Here is a 23,279-nt window from a genome sequence, read left to right as displayed (position 1 = left end):
ATCAGTATATATCCGAAATTACGATATATTAACTTTGATAAACAGTTAACATTAACAACAGACGCATCCAATTATGAGATCGCTGCTGTGTTGTCACAAGAAGGACATCCAGTATATTACGCCTCAAGAACTCTGAATAACCATAAAAGAAACTATTATACGACAGATAAAGTGTTTTTGTTTCTCAATTCAATAGGGAGTTTTCTTTCCCTATTAACCACATAGAAGACTTTGTAACCATTTCAACTGTTGGTATAATCAGCCGATGAAGTATTAGGAGACTATTTTTTCATTAAAGACGAAATAGATAATAAGTATAAAACTTACATAATTTTAGCAATAAATAAGGTAGAAGAGTTTAAAGAGATATTACATGACAGAAACCCTATCAAACCTAAACTTTTATTCACAAAAACACCATCGGAACAAAATGAGATTGTTAGACACCTATGTAATAAAAATAATATTTTTTTAAAAATAATAGATAGTTTTTATACCCAACATCAACAAAAGATTGGGGGTATATTGATTTTGTCATTCCGTTTTAACGAAATAGTGAAATATAAAATAGACTATGATAAATTAAAATATATACAAATTGGAACAACGTTTTAAACGATTATCAATTAGTTTTTGGCATAAAAATACCTAAAATCTTTGAAATAGTAAAATTAAGACCTATTATACCTATACAAAATAATGAAAATAATGAAATAGATTATAGTATTTGAATTAGTATTTTGAATTTATATATTGATAATTATATTGATTTTGTCTTTCCGTTTGTAGTATATATATTCTGGGTCCTTAGATATATAGATGAAATTCGACACAAGTAAGTTTTATACGAGTCATATAAGGTCCCCTTCAGAAAATGACTGCAACGCTCATTAATGGCTTAAAAATACGAGTGTAGCGATGAAATTTAACAAATTTAATACGAACCAAATTCTGTCTACCAAATTTTATGAGGATCGATCCATAATTGACCCTACCCCCCTATATAAGATTTCCTTCAGAAAATTGATTTAGCGCTTACAACTGGCCTAAAAATAAGAGTATATAGATGAAATTCGACATAAGTAAGTTTCATTCGAGTCAAACGAGGATTGATGGTGGGTATATAAGATTCGGCATAGCTGAATACAACACTCTTACTTGTTCTTTCTAATATACAACTTATAAAAAATAAGATAGAACATTTGCAGGATAATGTTATGATACATCCTAGCATTTTAACTTTTAACGAAATAGAGAAATATAAAATAGACTATGATAAATTAAAATATATACAAATTGGAACAACGTTTTAAGCGATTATCAATTAGTTTTTGGCATAAAAATACCTAAAATCTTTGAAATAGTAAAATTAAGACCTATTATACGTATACAAAATAATGAAAATAATGAAATATATTATAGTATTTGAATTAGTATTTTGAATTTATAAATTTGAAATTTGAAGAACACAAACATTTAAAAATCTTTAAAATAACATTTGAAAATAACAAAAATCTTTAAAGTAACATAAGTAAGAAATATTAAAGAATTAAATATCCACAGAAGAATCACATATAGCTGAAACATTTTAATAATAATTGTAATACATACCTTATTTAAAATAATCATAACCAAACATAAGCATAAGGAATCGTTTCAAGAAAACAATGTTTTTGTATCAGTGATCACTATGATGTAATATTTTTCACAAAATTCCAACTCCTTCCTTTGCAAATCTGAGGCGGTTTTGAGTGACATTTTTTACAGAGCAGAAATTGCAGAATTTATAGGGAATTATGCCTTAATAATTGAAGAAGAAACTCAAAATCACACTTTTCAAATGCTCCAAACGTGCATTGAGAGTTTACGAATGTTAAAATCAACCCAGCAAAAAATACGCATTCTTGTTAATGCATTTTAAATACATGCCCAAAATTCTTATAAATTTGTCATAAGTAAAGTCATGAAAAATTGCACACAATTCACTTATATAAAATTCTGTTATAAAAATTGTAAAATTCACTAAAATTTGGAATTCTCTTAGGACTTAAAATAAATAAATATTAATAATACCATTAATTTTATTTGATTTTTGTATTTATTATTTGTTAAAATTAGTAATATTATGACCATTTTAACATCTTGATTAATAAGAGAAGAAAATACCAAGTTGGGTGAATGCTTAACGGATTTTAATGCATTTTAAAATAGAGTGCACCAATGAAAATTTGTATGAAAATCATCGAATGTTCACTGGTTATAAGCACTCATTTTAATTAAGTGCTATTGTTACAAATACGAACCCATGCTCGCCAATGACACGCTGATGTTAAAATCATTAATGTTTCCCCTAAATATGAACCACTTCATTATCAGTTGAACCCATGCATATACTACTTTTTTGCACGTCTTTTTTTGCTGGGAAGTTTTGATTTTTTTTTTTTTCGAAAAAATTAAAATTTTTCTTTTGCTATTATGCATTTATAGTGCATCCAAAATCTGTCAAATAAAGTTTATATATCTTTAATTTTCCTATAGAATCGTATAATCGGATTTGAAATATGTTCAGCAGTTTTCGGTCTATCAAAACATGTCGTCCAAAATCCAAAATTGGGGTAGGTAATTGGTATAAATAATAAATTAAACAAAATATTCTCAACAAAAAATTTTTTAATTTGAATATAACTTTTAATTTTTTACAAAGAACTATAAAGATAAAGACATGAAATTTGGGAGTCTGCAACTCCATATTTGTAAATATAACATATATTTTTTACAAAGAACTATAAAGATAAAGACATGAAATTTGGGAGTCTGCAACTCCATATTTGTAAATATAACATATAATTTGTAAATATAATGTGCATAAGTTAGCTTAAATGTCAACACCGATAAAAAGTCTCTCAAGTGCTTAAGGAAATCCGGGGAAATATTTAGGTGGCTATAATGCACTTAAGTGCATTTAAAACAATTAAGCCCCATTTGCATATTTATGTTCTATACGTAATAAAAAATACATATTTCATAATATTTTATCGACATAAATTAATTTATTTTCCTTTTAATTTTTTTTCTTTATTTTCTTTGTGTACAATAAAGAAATGTGCGTCCAACGTCGCCCTTTGCTTAAGCAAAAAAAATATGACGAAACTTGACACGACTCTCTTAAATACATTATAGTTTGTCACATAAGTTTTATATGTAAGGAGTGAGATCGAAAAATTCTTAACACACGTTTTTCATTACATTTTTCAACCAAAGTATTATTTGATTTTTTTCTTGATCAAGTTACCTTTGAAAAACATGTCAGTTATTATGTGTAATGTCAATTATATTAATTTTTTTGTTAATCTGATTAAAATGAGTGACCAGAAAAAAGTGCGTACTGAAATTATTAAATATTTTCAACTAAACCCAACTTGGTCTTACAAAAAGTTGGCCAAGCATACAAAGGTCTGCCGTCAAACTGTTTCCAATGTTATTAAACAGTACCGGGAGAACTTGTCAGTTGATAGAAAACCTGCTTCAGGTAGAAGGAATGGTCCACATGATGTTTCTAAAGCCAAAAAATAGAACGCATTTTCAAAAGAGCTCCCAACACATCCGGTAGGAAAGCAGCTCGGTTAGCTCAGTGCTCGGACTATTTGGTACGAAAAGTTAAAGCTAATGCAGGTTTAAAAACATACAAGGCTCAAAAAGTTCCTGACAGAAACGCTGCTAAAAATTTAGAGGCCAAAAACAGAGCAAGGAAATTGAAGTCAAGTTTTATAAAAAAAATATTCTTGCTGCATAATGAATGACGAAACGTATGTTCTGGCAGATTTTTCGCAACTTCCAGGTCAAAAGTTTTATGTTGCTGATGCTCGAGGGAATGTTGAAGAAAAGTTTAGGACCCAAAAGCAGACAAAATTTCCCAAAAGTTCTTGGTATGGCAAGCAATATGCAGTTGCGGCAAAAGAAGCCAATCATTTGTTACAACGGGCTCTATAAATACCGAAATTTACATCAAGGAATGTTTACAAAAAAGGCTGCTTCCATTCATAAGACTTCATAATGTGTCCACTTATTTTTGGCCTGACTTGGCATCCTGTCACTATGGTAAACAAGCCCTTGAGTGGTACAAGAACAATAATGTGGTATTTGTACCAAGAGAGGCAAATCCTCCAAACTGCCCGGAGCTAAGGCCAGTGGAGAGAAATTGGGCTCTTGTTAAAAGAGAATTGAAGAGTACAAAAAAGGTGTCCAAAAGTGTGGTAGATTTTAAACGGAGATGGACTACATGTTCGAGCAAAGTGACAGAAAGCACTATAAAAACGTTAATGGAAGGGTTTCCGAAAAGGGTTCAAAATTTCATCACTAGTGATTAAAACTATAAAAATATTTTTTTTTGTAAATTGTAATAATAATTTGAATCAAATAAAAAAAAAATAAAGCTGTAAGTTTAGTGGTTTCTTTTTTATAAACATATATGTATGTTAAGAATTTTTCGATCTCACTCCTTATTCGCACAGTTGCTAAAGCTGACTTAGACATTTAGATTTACTCCAAGTCTTGTGTTTTATTTTTTAAAAAATTCGGTTAAAGTAAAGTATTACATATTTCGCGTGTATGTAATCGCGTTACACACTTAATCATCTATCATTACTAAATATGGTGAACTTTTATAGAATTTTCTCCGACCGAAACTAATAAGTATAAAATATTTTTTTTCATCCTTAACCCTTCTTTTCTAATTTTGAAACACTTGTTGTTTCCTTAATATACTGAATTTTGAAAGATCGGCAAAATCTCGTTGATGAAGGACGAGGATTTTTCCATATTGTTATATTATTATTAGCCAGTTTGAGAGGTACTATGGACATTATAAAAACGGCATAGTCGCTTGAACTTGAATCTAAAAAAATCCTGTTTATAGGAACTAAGGAGTAAGATCGAAAAATTCTTAACATACATATATGTTTATAAAAATGAAACTACTAAACTTACAGTTTTATTTTTTTTATTTGATTCAAATTATTATTACAATTTACAAAAAAAAATATTTTTATAGTTTTAATCACTAGTGATGAAATTTTGAACCCTTTTCGGAAACCCTTCCATTAACGTTTTTATAGTGCTTTCTGTCACTTTGCTCGAACATGTAGTCCATCTCCGTTTAAAATCTACCACACTTTTGGACACCTTTTTTGTACTCTTCAATTCTCTTTTAACAAGAGCCCAATATCTCTCCACTGGCCTTAGCTCCGGGCAGTTTGGAGGATTTGCCTCTCATGGTACAAATATCACATTATTGTTCTTGTACCACTCAAGGGCTTGTTTACCATAGTGACAGGATGCCAAGTCAGGCCAAAAATTAGTGGACACATTATGAAGTCTTATGAATGGAAGCAGCCTTTTATGTAAACATTCCTTGATGTAAATTTCGGTATTTATAGAGCCCGTTGTAACAAATGATTGGCTTCTTTTGCCGCAACTGCATATTGCTTGCCATACCAAGAACTTTCTGGGAAATTTTGTCTGCTTTTGGGTCCTAAACTTTTCTTCAACATTCCCTCAAGCATCAGCAACATAAAACTTTTGACCTGGAAGTTGCGAAAAATCTGCCAGAACATACGTTTCGTCATCCATTATGCAGCAAGAATATTTTTTTATAAAACTTGACTTCAATTTCCGTGCTCTGTTTTTGGCCTCTAAATCTTTAGCAGCGTTCCTGTGAGGAACTTTTTGAGCCTTGTATGTTTTTAAACCTGCATTAGCTTTAACTTTTCGTACCAAATAGTCCGAGCACTGAGCTAACCGAGTTGCTTTCCTACCGGATATGTTGGGAGCTCTTTTGAAAATGCGTTCTATTTTTTGGGTTTAGAAACATCATGTGGACCATTCCTTCTACCTGAACCAGGTTTTCTATCAACTGACAAGTTCTCCCGGTACTGTTAAATAACATTGGAAACAGTTTGACGGCAGACCTTTGTATGCTTGGCCAACTTTTTGTAAGACCAAGTTGGGTTTAGTTGAAAATATTTAATAATTTCAGTACGCACTTTTTTCTGGTCACTCATTTTAATCAGATTAACAAAAAAATTAATATAATTGACATTACACATAATAACTGACATGTTTTTCAAAGGTAACTTGATCAAAAAAAATCAAATAATACTTTGGTTGAAAAATGTAATGAAGAACGTGTGTTAAGAATTTTTCGATTTCACTCCTTATATTCAAAACTTCCATCAAAACCCCAATTTGAATGCAATGTTACATCAGATAGTTTTTCTTTTCTTAAAATATGAACTCATTTTGGATATGTGAAACTTGTGCAGAAGTTTCACATATTTTTACTTCTACTCGGTTGGGATAGCACTTTTGTATAAAATTATAAGGAGTGAGATCGAAAAATTCTTAACACACGTTTTTCATTACATTTTTCAACCAAAGTATTATTTGATTTTTTTTTTTTTTGATCAAGTTACCTTTGAAAAACAATTTTAAGAGCATTTTTTTAATATTCAGGGCCATTTTGCTACTTAAATTCCAGGAGTTTTGGATCGGGTATTCAATAATATCCCTTGTTTGTTCATTATGATGCACCAGAAGACGATATATAAATTTCTACAATATTTATTTCTTTACTATAATTGCAATCCATTGCCACTTTTTAAAAGTTATAGCGTTCATATTCGATATTAAATGGCGATTTCCTAAAATTTATTTTAAATGTTTGTACTAGTATCGATTAATTAAAACAAGTTTTATGATTTTAATCTTACATTACACACTTTTAAATACTATCAATAATCGTCAAATGGTTACCCTGGAAATAACTTACACTACATATCGGTTTCAAAATTGGTTATTGTCTAAAATAAGATGACTTTTATATTAAACTAGCTATACCCAGTGTGCTTCGCTACCCTCATCGTAATGGAATAAAATAAATATCATTATTGTAAACGTATATATATCCGCAATATCAAAAATTCCCCTCTTAGAGAACTCTTTAAGTTTGATTTTATGATTCTAGTCTCAATATTACAGAAAATTAGAAAAAAACAGTTGATGAACGAAAAAGTTCCAGACAGTGCCTTTTTATACATTTTTCATTAAATCAGGATGACGCATGTTTCATTTTCAACCAGAAACCAAAAAAAATCGCATAAAGATTTTTATACAATCAGGAAGCCACATGTCCAATTTAATGTTTTTAGGTTCAATATTATAGAAAATTCGAAAAGTATTAGTAAAAGAACATAAAAGTACCAGAGTATGCTTTTTCAATTTTCGTTCAATTGGGATACTGCGTGTTTAATTTTATGTTTATATATTCAATATTTTAGAAGGCTCTAAAAGTACCAGTACCAGTGAAGTACGAAAAAGTACCAAAGGACCTATTTTATTTAATTTCATGTTCCTAAGTTCAATATTATAGAAAATTCAAAAAGTACTAGAAAATATTCCACTTTAAATTTTCATTTACTCAAATCCCTGATTGCTTTTAAAGATTCTAATTAACTCCGGGCTCCACATGCTTAATTTCATGTTTCCAGGATCAATATTATAAAAAACACAAAAAGTACCTTTTGAAGAACGAAAAAGTACCCTTTATAGGTTCTCACTTAATCCAGGCTCTAAACGCTTAATTTCATGTTTTAAGGTTCAATATTACAGAAAATTCAAAATGTACCTTTTAAAGAACGGAAAAGTACCAAAAAGTCCCCTTTTATAGGTCCTCACTTAATCCGGTCTCTATATGCTTAATTTCACGTTTCTAGGTTTAATATTATACAAAAATGCAAAAAGTACCTTTTGAAGAACGAAAAAGTACCAAAAGTCCCCTTTTATAGGTTCTCACTTAATCCATCCTCTACATACTTAATTTCATGTTTCTATGTTCAATATTATAGGAAATTAAAAAAGTACCTTTTGAAGAACGAAAAAGTACCAAAAAGTCCCCTTTTATAGATTCTCATTTACTCCGGGCTCTACATACTTAATTTCATGTTTCTAGGTTCAATATTATAGGAAATTCAAAAAGTACCTTTTGAAGAACGAAAAAGTACCAAAAAGTCCCCTTTTATAGATTCTCATTTACTCCGGGCTCTACATGCTTAATTTCATGTTTCTAGGTTCAATATTATACAAAAATCCAAAAAGTACCATTTGTAGAACGAAAAAAGTACCAAAAGTCCCCTTTTATAGGTTCTCACTTAATATATCCTCTACATACTTAATTTCATGTTTCTAGGTTCAATATTATAGGAAATTCAAAAAGTAACTTTAGAAGAACGAAAAAAATACCAAAAATACCAGTCCCCTTTTATAGATTCTCATAAAAAGTACCTTTTGTAGAACGAAACAGTACCAAAAAGTCTCCTTTTATATATTCTCATTTACTCCGGGCTCTACATGCTTAATTTCATGTTTCTAGGTTCAATATTATACAAAAATCCAAAAAGTACCTTTTGAAGAACGAAAAAGTACCAAAAGTCCCCTTTTATAGGTTCTCACTTAATCCATCCTCTACATACTTAATTTCATGTTTCTAGGTTCAATATTATAGGAAATTCAAAAAGTACCTTTTGAAGAACGAAAAAATACCAAAAAGTCCCCTTTTATAGATTCTCATTTACTCCGGGCTCTACATTCTTAATTTCATGTTTCTAGGTTCAATATTATAGGAAATTCAATAAGTACCTTTTGAAGAACGAAAAAGTACCAAAAAGTCCCCTTTATAGATTCTCATTTACTCCGGGGTCTACATGCTTAATTTCATTTTTCTAGGTTAAATTTTATAGAAAACTCAAAAAGTACCTTTTGTAGAACGAAAAAGTACCAAAAAGTCCGCTTTTACAGATTCTCATTTTCTACGTGCTCTACATGCTTAATTTCATGTTTCCAGGATCAATATTATAAAAAACACAAAAAGTACCTTTTGAAGACCGAAAAAGTACCAAAAAGTGCCCTTTTATAGGTTCTCACTTAATCCAGGCTCTAAACGCTTAATTTCATGTTTCTAGGTTCAATATTATAGAAAATTCAAAATGTACCTTTTAAAGAACGGAAAAGTACCAAAAAGTCCCCTTTTATAGGTCCTCACTTAATCCGGGCTCTACATGCTTAATTTCACGTTTCTAGGTTCAATATTATACAAAAATCCAAAAAGTACCTTTTGAAGAAAGAAAAGGTTTCAAAAAGTCCCCTTTTATATGTTCTCACTTAATCCAGGCTCTACATACCTAATTTCATGTTTCTAGGTTCAATATTATAAAAAATTCAAAAAGTACCTTTTGATGAACGAAAAGTCCCCTTTTATAGATTCTCATTTACTCCGGGCTCTACATGCTTAGTTTTATGTTTCTAGGTTAAATTTTATAGAAAACTCAAAAAGTATATTTTGTAGAACGAAACAGTACCAAAAAGTCTCCTTTTATAGATTCTCATTTACTCTGGGCTCTACATGCTTAATTTCATGTTTCTAGGTTCAATATTATACAAAAATCCAAAAAGTACCTTTTGAAGAACGAAAAAGTACCAAAAGTCCCCTTTTATAGGTTCTCACTTAATCCATTCTCTACATACTTAATTTCATGTTTCTAGGTTCAATATTATAGGAAATTCAAAAAGTACCTTTTGAAGAACGAAAAAGTACCAAAAAGTCCCCTTTTATAGATTCTCATTTACTCCGGGCTCTACATGCTTAATTTCATTAACGAAATAAAAATTCTATTCCAAAATGTTGCAACATCGTAGTGAGAGCCCGTTATTACGTATTTATATGTATAAGTTAATAAACCAAAATCAATGTTTTATGAAAAAAGTACCAAAAACAGGTACAATTTTCACCCCTTAAACATCCGAATAACCAAAAAGTACTAAATTTATATTTTAATTTTTTCGTCAAGTTATGAAGGAGTCAAAAATATTGTTTGAATGTTCACTGGTTTAAAAGATACATGGGGTGCAAAAAAAGTACCAAAATACAGTTTTTACCCGTTTATTCCCTAAAGGGGCCGAAATTGAAAAAAGTACCAGACACCTGTCCGCTTATTTTTTAAATGAACGACGATAAGCTTTAAACTATTTTTGTATCTTTTCTAGTTTAGGAGATATGAGGTTACCGATTTTACCCGTTTTTACCCTTTTTTACCCCCTAAACATTCGAATTTCCAAAAATCCCGTCTTAGTGGATCTATTTGGTGGGAGACCAACCCCCTGTCCAAATTTCAGCTCTTTAGCTTTAACCGTTTAGGCTGTGCGATGATGAATCAGTCAATCAGTCAGTCAGTAACGTTAGAATTTTATATATATAGATAATACCATTTTAACGGAACCACGACCTCGAGAAAGACAAATATACAGACTAAGAAACAACATTAAATATTTATATTAATTTTCATAAAATAACACTTTATAAACATTTAATTTGGAAATTACATACCCGTTAAAAAATTGTTAACATTCCTCAAATCTTCAAAAATCTTATAAATTTCCAAAAACTCAATTTGGAAAAAATGGGTGTGGATTCACAGCTCCAAAATAAGGCTAATTAATATATCTAAAATTGAAAACCTACCAAAGTTCCCGTTTTTGATCTTAAAAAATTGTAAAATGACCTCTTTTAAATAAATTTATAACATTTATAAAAAAAAGTAATTGTCAAAAATCTTTATTTGTTATATGTTAAATGCCTTTAATAATTAAAAAAAAAAAATATATATAGCCAAATTTTTGTGAGAAAGTTACAACTTATGACTTTTAGTTATATAACTAAACTAAAAGAACTTGATTCTTAAAATTTTGCACAAAAAACTTTCATATTCATCTATAAATTTTGGGGAAAAAAGGGCGTACTTTCATCACGCGTGTGGGGTGGCTTAGAACCCCCATATGAACTAAATAGAACAATTGTATATCTGAGAAACTATAAGAGCTAGAATCTTTAAATGCTCATAATACAATGCAATATTATTCACATTTTTTTTTAGCATATATTAAAATCCTTATTAACATTTGGAAAAATTGGCGAACTTGCAATAATTTGAGTGTAATCTCCCATATCTAAAAAAATATATTTGAAATACTTTCATAGTAAGAATCTTTAAAATCGTCATCGATTAATGCTCGAATAAATGAAAATTGCCAAATTTCAAATAACGAATAAACCGAATAATTCATATCAATTGACCGATTAACAACATGGATTTCACATGAAAATAAATAATTTGTAATATTCGAGAAACAAATTAATAGAATTGAATTTAAAGTAGTGGAAAATTATAATTTTGTTTGTTACTGGAAGAAAAATGTTGTCGAAAAGAAATAACTATTAAAACAACATAAACTTTCCTCTTATTCGATTAATCGAATAACTTTGAATTATCCGAATCTTAACCGGACAATTTAAAACCCCAAATAATTATTTGTCCAATAAACAGAATAATTGAATACTCTAATGAATATATAATAACTGGCTCAAACAACGATGTTGCAACTTTTTGGAAAATAATTTTTATTACGTTAAGGGGGAGGAAAAAACTAGAAAAAGGGGGTAAAAACAGAGCGGTTTTTTTCGATAAAGATAATCTACATTCATTGTTTAAACCTAGTCTAATCAATGGTTTTTGTTTTTCAGTAATCAGTAACGTTACTTATTTAATAGTTTAACTGAGTGTTTTTGGTCAATTAAACTTAAGTTATAATTGAGATGCACTCGGAAGAAAGGAAACTTATTATTTTAAGTAAAGAGTAATTTTCTGATTTGTTTTATTAATTTTATGTTTATTTTATTTTTTTATTTTTTTAATTTTCATTTTACAAAAGTAATATTAGCAAAAAACAGCTGTTCGTTGTTTATGTTTTTGACTTTTAACTGATCTTAAATCCATAACATAAAAATACAATCATCGGTTAAATTCCTCCTAAATTTTTTCCGAGTTTAATTTAACAACAAGCTAAGTAAGTTTAACTGAGTAATATAAAACTCACCCATAGTCAATTTAGATAACATTTTTAGATTTAACAAGACTAAATATGCTAATCGAATGTTATTTGGAACCCCGATAGCAAATAATATTTTTTTTTATTTACTTTTCCGTTCTCCAACCGGTATTTTTTGCGTTGAAATCGAAACATAATAATAGGAATTTTCGGTCCTTTTTCGTTTTTCACTTTTTGATTTTTCTTTAAAATTAAAACTAGCAACATGCAATTAAGCATGTACGGTCCGGAGTAAATGAGAATATATGAATATATAAATATGAACTTTTTGGTACTTTTTCGTTCTTAGATTAGTACTGTTTGAGTTTTCTATAAAATTGAACCTAGAAACATAAAATAAAGCATATAAGAACCGGAGTAAATGAGAATATATGAATATATAAATATGAACTTTTTGGTACTTTTTCGTTCTTAGATTAGTACTGTTTGAGATTTCTATAAAATTGAACCTAGAAACATGAAATAAAGCATATAAGAACCGGAGTCAACTATAAAATTCTATAAAATTAAACCTAAAAGCATGAACTTACAACATGTAGGGGCCAGAGTAAATGAGAATTTATAAAAGGGTCATTTCTGGACTGTTACTTTTTGATTTTTCTATTAAATCGTTTTTGCATTTTTTCTTCTTTCCTGGTAGTTTTTTCAGTTTTCATTGAAATTAAACCTGAAAATCAATAAAAGGGGAATTTTTGGTACTTTTTCGTTCTTCAAATAATGTTGAACGTAAAACTATGAAATATGCAAATTTTAATTTACATATCAGCAAAAGTGCCGAGATATACCATCCTGCGGTCTAATATGGTACAGAACACTTGATTGCCGATAAACAATTATTGGTCAATTATAAAAGGATTTTTAAATAAAATATGAATGACACTGTCAACTTTATCGGAATTTGGCAGCTACAAAGGTCTCGAGTATATACCAGTAAGTATTTACATTGCTAAATAAGATAATGAGATAAACGACCAAAATTTTATAATTTATTAGGGGAAAATTTATAAATACCAGTCACACGATCCGTACCAAAGTAAATCTATAATGTAGACTTATTTGAACAGCTGACTATTTTTTTAAACTTGCTATTTCGGGTCTTACTTGTCACAAATGTTTATATTGCCATTTTTGTTTTCATTTTAACGCGTGCTTTTTGTAAAAATTTCTGTGGAATTTCCTGTTTTTAATGTGAAAAAGTGTATTCAAGTATTTAAAAATTACATTATTTAAAAATGTCGAGAAAAATATGATTATAGATGTTTGTTGTACAACAGCCCGTATCGCTGCTTTATTAATTTACTTTGATCCGTACTGATGTACTCAATATAGTTATCTAGCAGATGTTGAATTCTCATGTTGGTACATTCTGTGGAAACAATATTAAGAACATTTCAAGCAACACAAATTCCGATTATATCTCTTACAGTTTTTTCTAAATTATAAAACATTTCCGACATTTTGCCTATTAATGCCTATTTTTGAAATTTAACTAGTAGTATTATTGCCACAATTATTTTACAAATATAAAATATGCATTAAATTTCTAAATTACCTATCTCAATATTAAAATTAATTTGTTTTATTCACATCTCTAAAACATGTAGGAATTTAATTTAAATAATAAAAGATTCTCAAAAACAAATTAATAACTTTAAAATTTAAAAATATAAAGAATATTTTTTAATAAAACCTATTAACTAAAGAAAATAAATGCTCAATTTACAAACCTTGATTCTGCCATATCCAATTTGGACCACGTACGACCCTAATTCCTGGTGGAATTGATGGACGCATTTCTACAAATATAAATAAAAAGTAGAAAACATTTATTTTAATTTAAATATTACTTTTTTTTGCTCAAATACAAGTTTTTTTCCTTATAAGATAACGTGACCTTGTTCTATCCTATGCATACTGGTATAGAAAAAATAGAGGGAAATAATTATATAGCTTCTAAACGGTTAAGAGAATGTTTTATATTAATGTTAAGTTATGGTTATTGGAGCAATTGAGCTGACTAGGTTATCAATACTCCGGTCATTGATATCTTATAAAGTTTAATGTCTTGGAATGTCGAGTTTTGACACAATTAATGAAAAATTTTCTTGCAAACCCTTCATACTAACGCACGGTGGTCCCAATGACAATTTTAGACCAAAAAAGTCGTTCTGTGAGATCGTACATATGTGAATTTTTTGTATGTTTTTGAAATAACAAGTATCTAGCCTACATAACGGTACAAACACTTTTATTGTATCTGCAATAGTATTACTGCAGTAGTGCGTTAAACACAGACAATTGATTAACTTTGTTTTTTATAGCAGAATAGTCAATATTTTTGCTTGGATTGGAGATCTTGTAAAATATTTTTGTTATTCCTAATAAGCCATCGATTTTTTATTCCGTTAAAAAAAGGGAAAATAAAATATATATTCGTTAATTGTGCAAAGTATTATAACTTGTGTTAAAGTTTTAATTGTGAATTTAATCCGATTTAGATAAATGTTGTATGTCGTTATCATCTATAATATGTGCTCAGTTAAATGGTAAAAAAATTACCTGCAATTCTGTCTGAAAGCTTTCATATCAAAACATTCAGTTGTGAAATCTATCACCAAAATTGAATTGTTTAATGTTTGTTACTTAGAAGAGACCCAGTAAAAGCAAATTATATTGTTATTAAAATTTTTTGTGAAAATTAGCCGAAAAAAGGATGAAAAACTAAATTTCATTACAAAGGGAGTATTCCAGAATTTATTTAAAAAATTTTTCGTTCTTCCTATCAACGTTTTTATACGGACGACCTTCCTAAAATATTGGTCCAACACCCAACTTAAAGTATACCAATTTCCTCAGAATCACTAATATGTCCGACCGTCTGTGTGTCTATTGACCCATGGACGAAATCGGTCTATTATTTCACCGAGCCCCTATATAATTGGTAATGATCGGCCCTTATTTGACCCTAGCCCCTATACAAATCCCCCTTTAAAAAATGTCTTAAAAGTCTAAAATTGACTTGTAACCATTTTTATATAAAACTCAACAAAACTAACTGTTATTTAAAACTATATCCTTTTTCCGGATTTACGAGAATCGGCCCATGTTTGACCTATACTCCCTGTTAGAAATACTTTAAACAATTTATACTTTATGTTCAATATAAATTCTTTATCATATTAGTTTTTTATATATTTTTCAACTGTAGAAAAAATATTTGTCAGTTGGAAAAAATTGTTCAAGCTAAATAAATAAGTTTTTTATATAATTAAAATCTTGAAGACTTATATTTTAACATTGGTTATGGGCCCAGGATTGCTATAAAGAATATAAGCTGTGTATCCTGTTGATAATAAATATAATCGAAGATAATTAAGAAATACAAGAATGTCTAACTCAAGTTTTCAAATTGATAAATTGCATGCTGAAAATTATGCATCTTGGTCAATACAGATGCGAAGTTTATTGATAACGCAAGATTATTGGGATGTGATTGAGACTCCTCTAAGTGAAACAGCAACCATTCAAGAAAAATCAGCGTGGAAAGTTAAAGATAATAAGGCGTTGGCATTAATAACTTTGGCGGTGAGAACAACTGAACTGATTCATCTTAAAGACTGTAGAAGTGCAAAAGAAGCTTGGTGTAAATTGGAAAACATTTACAGAGCTAAAGATCCTGCAAGAAAAGTTCATTTATTCATTTTATTCAATTTGTGCGATTCAAGTTCTCATCTGAAGAAAAATATAGTGTACAAATAAACAAATTTTCTTCAATAGCAGATGATTTGAAGGATGCTGATATAAATATTCTTAGTGAATTACTTTCAATATTTTTATTGTGTAGTTTGCCTCCTGAATTAGAAAATTTTGTTATTGCAATTGAAAGTCGTGATTCATTACCAAGTATGGAACAATTAAAAAATAAAATATTAGAAGAATAACAGCGAAGAAGTGAGAATTGCCATGAGAATAAGGATCAAGTTTTTGCAATCAAGAACCGAAATAAAAATTTCAACAATAAGTGTGTAAATCCGAATAATCAACAAAAATATAAAAATTTGAAATGTTTTGGATGTGGCAAGAAAGGACACTTACGTTCTCAGTGCCATGTTAAGAATAAGACTGTTGGTAATCAAGAAAGTGCAATGTTTATAATAAATTCTTGTATTAGTGATGATAATTTAAATGAATGGCTCTTAGATAGTGGAGCATCATCACATGTATGTCGAGAAAAAGAATTATTCTCAGATATGAAAGAATATAATAGTGAAGTAATATTAGCGTCTGGTGATAGAATTGATGTCAAGGAAATTAATGAAGTTAAAGTTAAATTTAACAATAAATGCTATGATTTAAAAAATGTTTTGTATATTCCTAATATGAAATCAAATTTTTTGTCTGTTAGTAAGATGGCTGAAAAAGGATATACTGTTAAATTTCAAAATCAGTATGTTGAAGTCTTCAAGAAAAACGAATTTCAGTTTAAAACAAGAGTATTTAATAGAATTTATACAACAAAGTCAACATTAGAGAAGCATTCAATAAATAAAGCGGAAATTTTTGATAATACACTTTGGCACAGACGTTTTGGTCATCTTAATTTTTGTGATTTAAAAAAGTTGGCAAGTAATGAGATGGTTCGTGGTTTAAAAGGTAGCGTAAATGAATTTATTGTGTAAAATGTCATCAAAATGTAAAGTTGTAGTTTTAGAAAAGAAACCGGGGCGGTCAAAATTGGATCCAAAAGGTAAAGTCTGTACATTTATTGGATATCAAACAAACACAAAAGGTTATAGATTGATTGATCTGAATACAAATAAGATTGTTATTTACAGAAATGTGAAATTTTTTGAAAATGATTTTGAGACAAATTCGATTGGCATTGAAGATAATTATTCTGATTTATTGGATTGTACAAACATTGTAAATTATAGAAATACAAATCGAGAAAATAATATTGAGAATTGTGATACAGAAGATTTAGAAAACGATAATGAAAATCAAAATACAAATGAATACAGAAGTATTAATGAAGACGAAATGTTTTCTTCAAGTGAAGAATCAGAATTTTTTGGGTTTGATGATCAAGAATTGGCTGATGATGAAACGTACGAAAGAAATGAAAATTTAAATGGAAAAAGAAAAAGAGGTAGACCTAGTAAAGAAAGAAATGGAAAATCTGGCAGACCCAGAAAGATTTATAAAATGGATACTAAAGAATTGAATGTAATAACTGATTTTAATTTTGATCCTAAAACAGTAAAGCAAGCAATAAATAGTAGTGAATCCAAAAAATGGCAAGAAGCAATGAATAAGGAATATATAATGAAGATTATTGTGAAACATATGCCCCTGTTATACGGCATCCCACAATACGATTAATTCTATCGTTGGCTGTAAAATACAAATTGTTAATTAAACATATGGATGTAGTTGCTGCATATCTCAATGGAGATTTAAAAGAAGAAGTTTACATGAAACAACCGGAAATGTTTATTAAAAAGGGTGAAGAAAAGTTGGTATGCAAGTTGAAGAGATCATTATATGGACTTAAACAAGCTGGAAGAGAGTTAATAATAAAATTAGTGAAATTTTATTAAAAATTGGGTTTGTACAATGCAAAACAGATAGTTGTGTATTTATTAATCGTAATCAAACAGCGGTTTTGTTCTATTTTTCGTAGGTGGGCCAATCTCATGGGAATCGAAAAAGCAGAACATTGTAGCTTTGAGTTCAATGGAGGCAGAATACATTGCGATGTGTCAGGCTGCAAAAAAATCAGTTTTTACCGAAGCCTTCTAAATGAAATGGGATTTCAAAATTTGTTGAAGAAGCCTACTGTCTTATGTTGCGATAATCAAGGTGCCCAATATTAAACAAAAAGCCATATGAATATGAAGAGAAGTAAACATATTGATATACGATACCATTACATAAAAGAGAAGTACAAAGCGAATGAAATTGAATTAAAATATGTTCCTAGCGAGTCGAATGTTGCTGATATTTTGACAAAATGTTTGAATAATCAAAATCATTTTAAATTTTGTAATTTGTTGAATTGTTGAATAATTTGATATTTGAATTTTGTATATAAATAGAGAATTTACATTGAGGGGGTGTTTGTTAGGAATACTTTAACATACATATAACAGACATATAACATTATAATTAGAACATAAAAACGAACTTTTAACTGATATACTGACAAAGTTACCATTAATTTGGTTTTTACAACCAATTTGTGATTTTTAAAATTTGTATTTGCTATTTTAATATGTACAATTAGTTTTAAATATCAATTATTAGTGTATTCAATTATTTAGATTTGTTTAAATATTTAAACTAATTGAAACATTTATTTTTAGCTGCTGAAACCGAATCTAAAATATTTTTTTCTATCACCTAACATTTTCTCTTATATAGTTATAAAAATATATTTACGTTAAAAGGTTAGTTTAAATTTTTTGTTGTCATCATAAATACAGGTCTTTATTATATATTTTAACCAGTTTTTAGTTAAATTATTTAAAAAACAAAATAATATTTAATTATGGTTTCAATAGAATTTCTCAATATTGTATAGCTTGAGTTTAACCTTCACAGTTTATTGGTTAACATTATTAAATTTTACTAAAACGTCAAATGTATGTTTCGTATTATCTAGAATTATGTATTCTTTAAAAAGTTTTAATTGAAATACATAAGAGTGTAAAGTAGAATGTGAGAGATATCGACCTAATATCTTTACTATTTTATTTCGTTTTAGGTGTTCGTAAGCCACATGGAGATTATCTTAAAACTTTAAAATTTTTACATTATGTAATTTTTTTATTAATACAAAGTATTATTTGAAAATGTATTGTAATCTAGAAAACTAGTTTGAAATGTATCTATTGAGATTTTAGAAAATTAGTAAAATCGATTTTTTTACAAAATACACAATTTTTTAATTTTCTTTTGGATTTTAATTCGTTGAATAATTTTCTTTTATTTCTTACCATAATTCTCTTCACAATCAATTTCAAATTGAAAATAAACGATAAAATAGTTTTCATAATACATGCATGAAATTTTTTCATACATTTTGACAACAATTTTGATTTTGTATTAAGCCAATGATATTAAAACAAAGTATTGTAATCTAAAACGCCTTTTTAACATTTTTTAAAAATAAAGCAAGCATTTCATTTTAATATCATCAAATTTCAACAAGAATTTGCGTACGTATAAAGTGACTGGTCCAGTTCTATCAAAATGATATATATGAATCGTACAATACGATTAAAACAAATTCTAAGTTTAGTTAGAATGGTAGAAGATGTACCGCTAAATATTTCCAGACCCTAAAAAAATTTAGACATAAGATGTGAATCTTTCGAACATTAAAAGGAAAAAATACTCCAACACTATATAACTTTCATGATGTTTGATACACACGAAGGCTAAGTGAAAACAAACTTTAGTGGTATTTATATAAAAAAAGGGCTTCGTATTGATTGACATACTCTATTCTTAAACCTTTAATATATAACGATAGTAAATCGATTAACCGACTTACAAATATCATAGTCCTAAACTTGCTAGGATTTAATAAAATGTAGGTAACAAGAACTTAAGATTCGCACATCATTAGCAAAAATATAAGTCGTATCTATATCTTCAAACAAATCATAACATAACTATAAACAACAACAAAAATTTATAATTAGCCACGAAGGTTCGAATTATTCTATATTCTAAATGAAATTTTTTATTCGTTCGAAGAAAAACTAAATTTTTCCTCGATTAATAGAATAATTTTTATTCGAATGACAACCCTAGTTTATACATAAATACTAGCGTTAACCGATTTTTCATTGCTATTTGTTGCATAAATAAATGAAAGTTTTATATGACAATTGAAAAAGTTTCTGTCCATTCCACAGTGAGACATTTGGCACTTTTAGAACGATATTAATCAAATCTTAGTGATATTGAGTTCTAATTTCAGTTATAGTTAGCAAATAATAGGCCAAACGCTCCACATAATAATCAGCACGATAAGACTGCTGCCACGCCCATTTTTTACAAGTATATATTAAATAAAAATTTAATTTTTGGACGCAAACTTTTGCAATCGATTTTGAATTTGTATATATTTTTAGAAAGACAATTTTATACAGATTGGCTTTTTATTTATAAGAAAATGTAAAATTTAAATATTTGTAGCACAGTCTGCAAAAAGTTAATAAAACCCATTTTCCTATTTAAAAACATTTTCAACGGTTATATACTGTTTAAAACGGGTTAGTATTACCCGATTTGTCTCAAATGCTCTGCATTGCAGTTTTATAATTTTTAAAAACATGCTTTATAATACACCCTAATGAATATTAGGGTAGTCATTCTTAGAAATTTTTATCAAATTGTACAAACAAGAATTATAAACAAAATACGTTGGGGGCATCATTCACTCACCCACAGAAAATTTATGATTTTTTTAAACAAAAATGCTGCTCACCACGATCTTAAAATGTTTACTGACATTCGGTGGTTAAGTCGTGGTGATTGCCTAAATAGGTTATTTGAGTTAAGTGAAAAAGTGCTTTAATTCATAGAAACCGAAACAAATGATATGTCTGAAATACAGACTTTAAAAGATAAGGAGTTTTTCCTTATCATTTATCCACAATTTTATTCAATTTTAAAACGAAGTTATTTTTAATTTTATCAGAAATTCAAGAAGAAAATTTCTCTAATTTTCCAAAGACAGAAACACTTTTTAACATCTTAAAACTCTCTTCAAAATACTCTAAAAAACAGGAATATCTATCAATATTTGAAACACTATTTAACTATTTTCGAGACATATTCCTAGACTTTACAAACGTAAAACCGTTGATTGATCTCCATCCAATAAACCATTTACATGTGATATAACTAAATACAATTTTGAAATCCAAGTGAATTTAATAATAATTAAAAGTGAATTCAATTGTATTAATAAAATTAATATAGGGGAATTCTGGAACAATTTAGATTATTTAATATACCCAAAACCAAAAAAAATTGTCAAAAATGTTTCGTATTTTTTCCATCTATTTATTATTGTGGGCAAATTTTTTCGGACTTAAAATTCGTTTGTTCTAAACAACGCAATAAACTAAGTTCAGCATACCTAAAATATATTCTGCTTCTACGAAATTGTCGCAATAGTTTAAATATAGAAGATTTCATTAAAGATCTGTGAAATATTAAACTCAAAAAGTTTCATAGACTGAAAACTAAATACAAAAATAATTAAGAGAACCCTTTTAATTTTTATTTTATGTGACCACGTTGTTTTTCTAGCCTTCCTTAAAATTTTAGATTTTGTTTCTTACCAGTTCCTAAAATTTTAAGAAAGTCTAGAAAGTCTTAAGACTTGTTATTTAAATTGTTATTTATTTAAATTTGTTATTTAAATTGTTATTTAAATTTTATAAAAATATATAGATGTTTTTCTTAAAGGTAAAAGGTTTCATTATTTTTATACATATTTTGTTTTTAACAAAATTCAGAATCATTTAAATAAATTTTTATTTTTCACAAAATATTTAGTTGTTATCCATTTTTATTTATACATTTATTTCAACCTTTATTGTAAATTCCGCTTTTTGGCAATTTTTTCGTACATTTTATTTCAGTTTACAATGCAGTTCTCTCTCGCTCAATATTACTACAGTTTTAGCCTTGGACATCCCTGCTTTAGATCTAGTTGTCTGAATCAATTTTAGAAAAAGCATCGCGAAAGATAAATTTTTTTTACTAATTTATTTTTAGTAACTTTACAGTCAGTCGATTTGACTTATAATAATTTTTTTTAGAAATTCATAATACAAATTTGATTTTTTGTGAAATTTAACGTTGCTTTAGTAAAAATGAGTTAAAACCAATCTAAAATTTCTGAACATTTCACTCGCGATGCGCATACGGTTGTCAAACTCAAAGTTAATTTTAATAATATTCGCGGTAAGAATCGCCAGTGAAACAAAAAACCTTTCGATAAGTATACGGATCATCATTTAAACACACTGAGCCTTAGGATATCCAATCAGTTGAAAGTAAATACCACAGAACTTGAGGATAATTTGTATTGCCAAAATTTACATCTCCTACCTTGTGATACTAACACGTTTAGTGGTGACTACCTCTGCTGCCCCACATTTATAGACCTTTTTACGCTTTATACATTAATAACAAAAGACTTAGCAATAAAAAACTTTTAAACTATTTATTAAAAATAAATTAATTAAAGTTGAATTGTACCATGCCTCAGATATACTTAAGACATTTATTGTTTAATTGTTTAGTAAAACAGTGGATATTTAAGCAAAATTTTGATGAGGGCTTTTATAGGGGCTAGGATCAAATAATTATAAAGTTCATCAGGATTATCAAGGCTAATATTGAACTTGTTTTTGCAGCTTTATGCCGAGATACGAGTATATTAAACATAATTATGAACTTAAAAGCCCTATTTGGCGGGTTCAGTTGTATGGGTGCCTAGGCGGAATAATGAACCGATATTAACCATTCGGCTTCGTCTACAGTACCATAAAATATCATGGGCCAAATTTCATTGAATTATCTCCAAAATTGCGACCTGTAGTTTGATTACAAGGTTTACAAGCTCTATTCGGGGTTAGTTAAAATAATGGACCGATGTTAACCATTTTCAATAGGCTTCGTCTATAGTACAATAAAAGATTATGTGCTATATTTCATTGAATTATCTTCAATATTACGACCTGTAGTTTGATTACAATGTTTACAAGCCCTATTCGGGGGTACAGTTGTATGAGGGCCAGGTGAAATAATGGACCGATCTTAACTATTTTTAATAGGCTTCGCCCCTGTGGCAATAGAATACCATGTATCAAATTTCATTGAATTATCTTCCAAATTGCGACCTGTAGTTTGATTACAAGGTTTACATGGACGGACGGGCAGACGAACATAGCGAAATCGATTCTGAAAATTATTCTGAGCCGATTGGTATACTTTTAGGTGTGTCCAATATTATTGTGCGTTACAAACATCAGTATACCCTCCCCACTAAAGTGGTATACCCTATACAAATATACAAATGTGAATGAATAAAAATATACATATGTGAATGAATAATAAATAAGTGAATATATATTTGAAGGGCTTATTGCAGTAACTCGGTAAGCCACCCACCATCACAATTTGATTTTATGAGCTTTTTGATTTGCTAGAAACCATATCTATTGTCCCTAAAAGGATTTTTAGCGTTATATGGT

General features: G+C 28.5%; 2 protein-coding genes across 4 annotated transcripts in view; one reads left to right on the top strand and one right to left on the bottom strand.

Annotated features, from left to right (window-relative positions):
- Nucleotides 1-23,279, bottom strand: part of LOC111685908 (E3 ubiquitin-protein ligase MIB2) — an 89,869-nt gene that overhangs the window by 59,695 nt on the left and 6,895 nt on the right. For all 3 annotated transcript variants that reach the window (XM_023448185.2, XM_023448186.2, XM_046949896.1), the window contains exon 2: nt 13,722-13,790. In XM_023448185.2, the coding sequence (XP_023303953.2) occupies nt 13,722-13,788 (67 nt within the window). In that variant the 5' untranslated portion in view covers nt 13,789-13,790. The remainder of the gene's footprint in view (nt 1-13,721; nt 13,791-23,279) is intronic.
- LOC124419653 lies at nt 15,341-16,404 on the top strand. The gene has a single exon (XM_046949919.1). It carries the CDS (start codon nt 15,382-15,384, stop codon nt 15,751-15,753), a length of 372 nt encoding a protein of 123 aa, XP_046805875.1. The 5' UTR covers nt 15,341-15,381; the 3' UTR covers nt 15,754-16,404.

The sequence above is a fragment of the Lucilia cuprina genome, chromosome 2, assembly GCF_022045245.1.
Source record: "Lucilia cuprina isolate Lc7/37 chromosome 2, ASM2204524v1, whole genome shotgun sequence".
NCBI classification, from domain to species: Eukaryota; Metazoa; Arthropoda; class Insecta; order Diptera; family Calliphoridae; genus Lucilia; species Lucilia cuprina.
Note: the sequence above shows the minus strand (reverse complement) of the source record. Positions and strands in the feature narration are given on the sequence as shown.